Genomic DNA, 1,688 nt, shown 5'->3' on the forward strand with positions numbered 1-1,688 from the left:
TAAACGGTTAGTCGGCACAACAACTGTTATTTTGTGTTTGGAAATTTGAGAACAATAATACAAAGAAAAAGCAGACCTCATCAAAGCATCTACCAACCATATAAAAAGAAAGTTAGAGATGCTACACCAATACTGATTTAAAATGTGTTGCACCCCCATCCCCCACCCTACAAAAAACTGTAAAATCTTACTTTTAAAAAGCACTTCCAAGTTTAAAAAAACAACTTCAAATCATCTCCCTTTTGAAAATTTCAGTTCCGCTAACATAATTTGACTATTTTGCATATTTTGAAAATAGTCATACTTGCAATAAGTATAAATATTTCGACTTATGTCACAAAATCAACTCTCGCGGACATCCACACTAAGTGTCAAGATACGTACCTGCTTCTGAGCCACATCAAACATGTCGACTGTGGGATTGTCCAGAAACGTCCGCGTGTGAGAGCGGGCTACATCATCCACATTCACGGGATCATCTGCCGTGGGGGACAAAAAGCGGCCATAGATGACTCCGGCCTGAGAGTTGCGCTATAATGAGAAACAAAAATACTCATATATATGAGACAATAATATTAGGTTCATGGTGACATTATTACCATTACTTGGTGCAAAACATTGCGACTTTGATAGCGATGTCTGTAGTACAGCGGTTAAGCACCACGCCGATGCTCGCTATGGACTTGAAATCGATTCTCAAGTTGGTAGAATTTAAAAAAAATATTTCTGTCTTTCTTCTGGGGCATTGTATCTCTCTCAGTCCTGGTTGTCCCTGACAGGCAAGGTCAAAGTCTACATCCTAAATATGTCGATGGGGGCGTAAAATAACTGATCCAATGGGTTTTTAAAAAATTGATCTGCCTCAAGGACCTTCCAAATTCAGATTTGAAAAGAGACCAAGGTATTTATTTAATCTTATTTGAACATTTCCTCTGATAGTTATTTCCCGTGGATGCATAAAAAATGTTCCATCTTCTTCAAACTCCTATTTTGTCTCAGGACATATGAAACGTCAACAAAAACCATTACATTATCAACTATTGTTGCTAAGTTCAGTTTGTTTTAGGGTTGTTGTTTTGTTTTGTTTTTTTCATTTTCAGTCACTTCTTTGATTAAAAACAGACAACAACAACAAATGCGAAAAGTGTCAGTAGATCTATATTCAAACAATTACTAAAAAAAAAACTTAGTTACTATTTCAGTGCATCTATCTGAAGATAAATGTTACAAGTTAAAGACAAGATGATTCTATCAACTAACACTGATACCACTCTGTCTACTTGTACTTTCAAGAGCCAACATCTAGGTAGCAATACGGTACGTCTTAAAAACCTTTAGTTAAAGAACACAATTCGTCTATCAAAATATTAAAAACTCACCTCAGAGTCACCTGTCAGTTGACGGTACTGCTCACATGCCTTCCAAAACAAGATGTTCTCTTCGCTGAACTCTTTCCTCAAGTATTCCTAAATAGAAAATTAACATTGAAGATCAGGATAGTAATAAATTAAATAATACGAGTAGAGGGAAAACTCCAACTTTACATAAATATTTAGGAGGAAAACATGGAAAGAACTGGTTTTTAACAAAGTGCGTAAAAGAGTATTAACTTTAAAAAGTTAATGGAGTAAGACATCAACTTATATTATTTATTTATTTATTTATTTATTTATTTATTTATTTATTTA

The 1,688-nt window shown here is 34.5% G+C and overlaps 1 protein-coding gene across 1 annotated transcript in view; it reads right to left on the reverse strand.

The window, feature by feature from the left end:
• Positions 1–276: 276 nt before the first annotated feature.
• The window catches only part of LOC101847924, an 8,934-nt gene continuing 7,522 nt past the window's right edge, over positions 277–1,688 (reverse strand). Inside the window, exons 5-6 of the mRNA XM_035973424.1 lie at positions 1,380–1,466; positions 277–531 (exon numbers count right to left, since the gene is read on the reverse strand). Coding sequence (XP_035829317.1) covers positions 343–531; positions 1,380–1,466 — 276 coding nt within the window. The 3' untranslated portion in view covers positions 277–342. The remainder of the gene's footprint in view (positions 532–1,379; positions 1,467–1,688) is intronic.

Source organism: Aplysia californica, unplaced genomic scaffold (assembly GCF_000002075.1).
Source record: "Aplysia californica isolate F4 #8 unplaced genomic scaffold, AplCal3.0 scaffold01216, whole genome shotgun sequence".
NCBI classification, from domain to species: Eukaryota; Metazoa; Mollusca; class Gastropoda; order Aplysiida; family Aplysiidae; genus Aplysia; species Aplysia californica.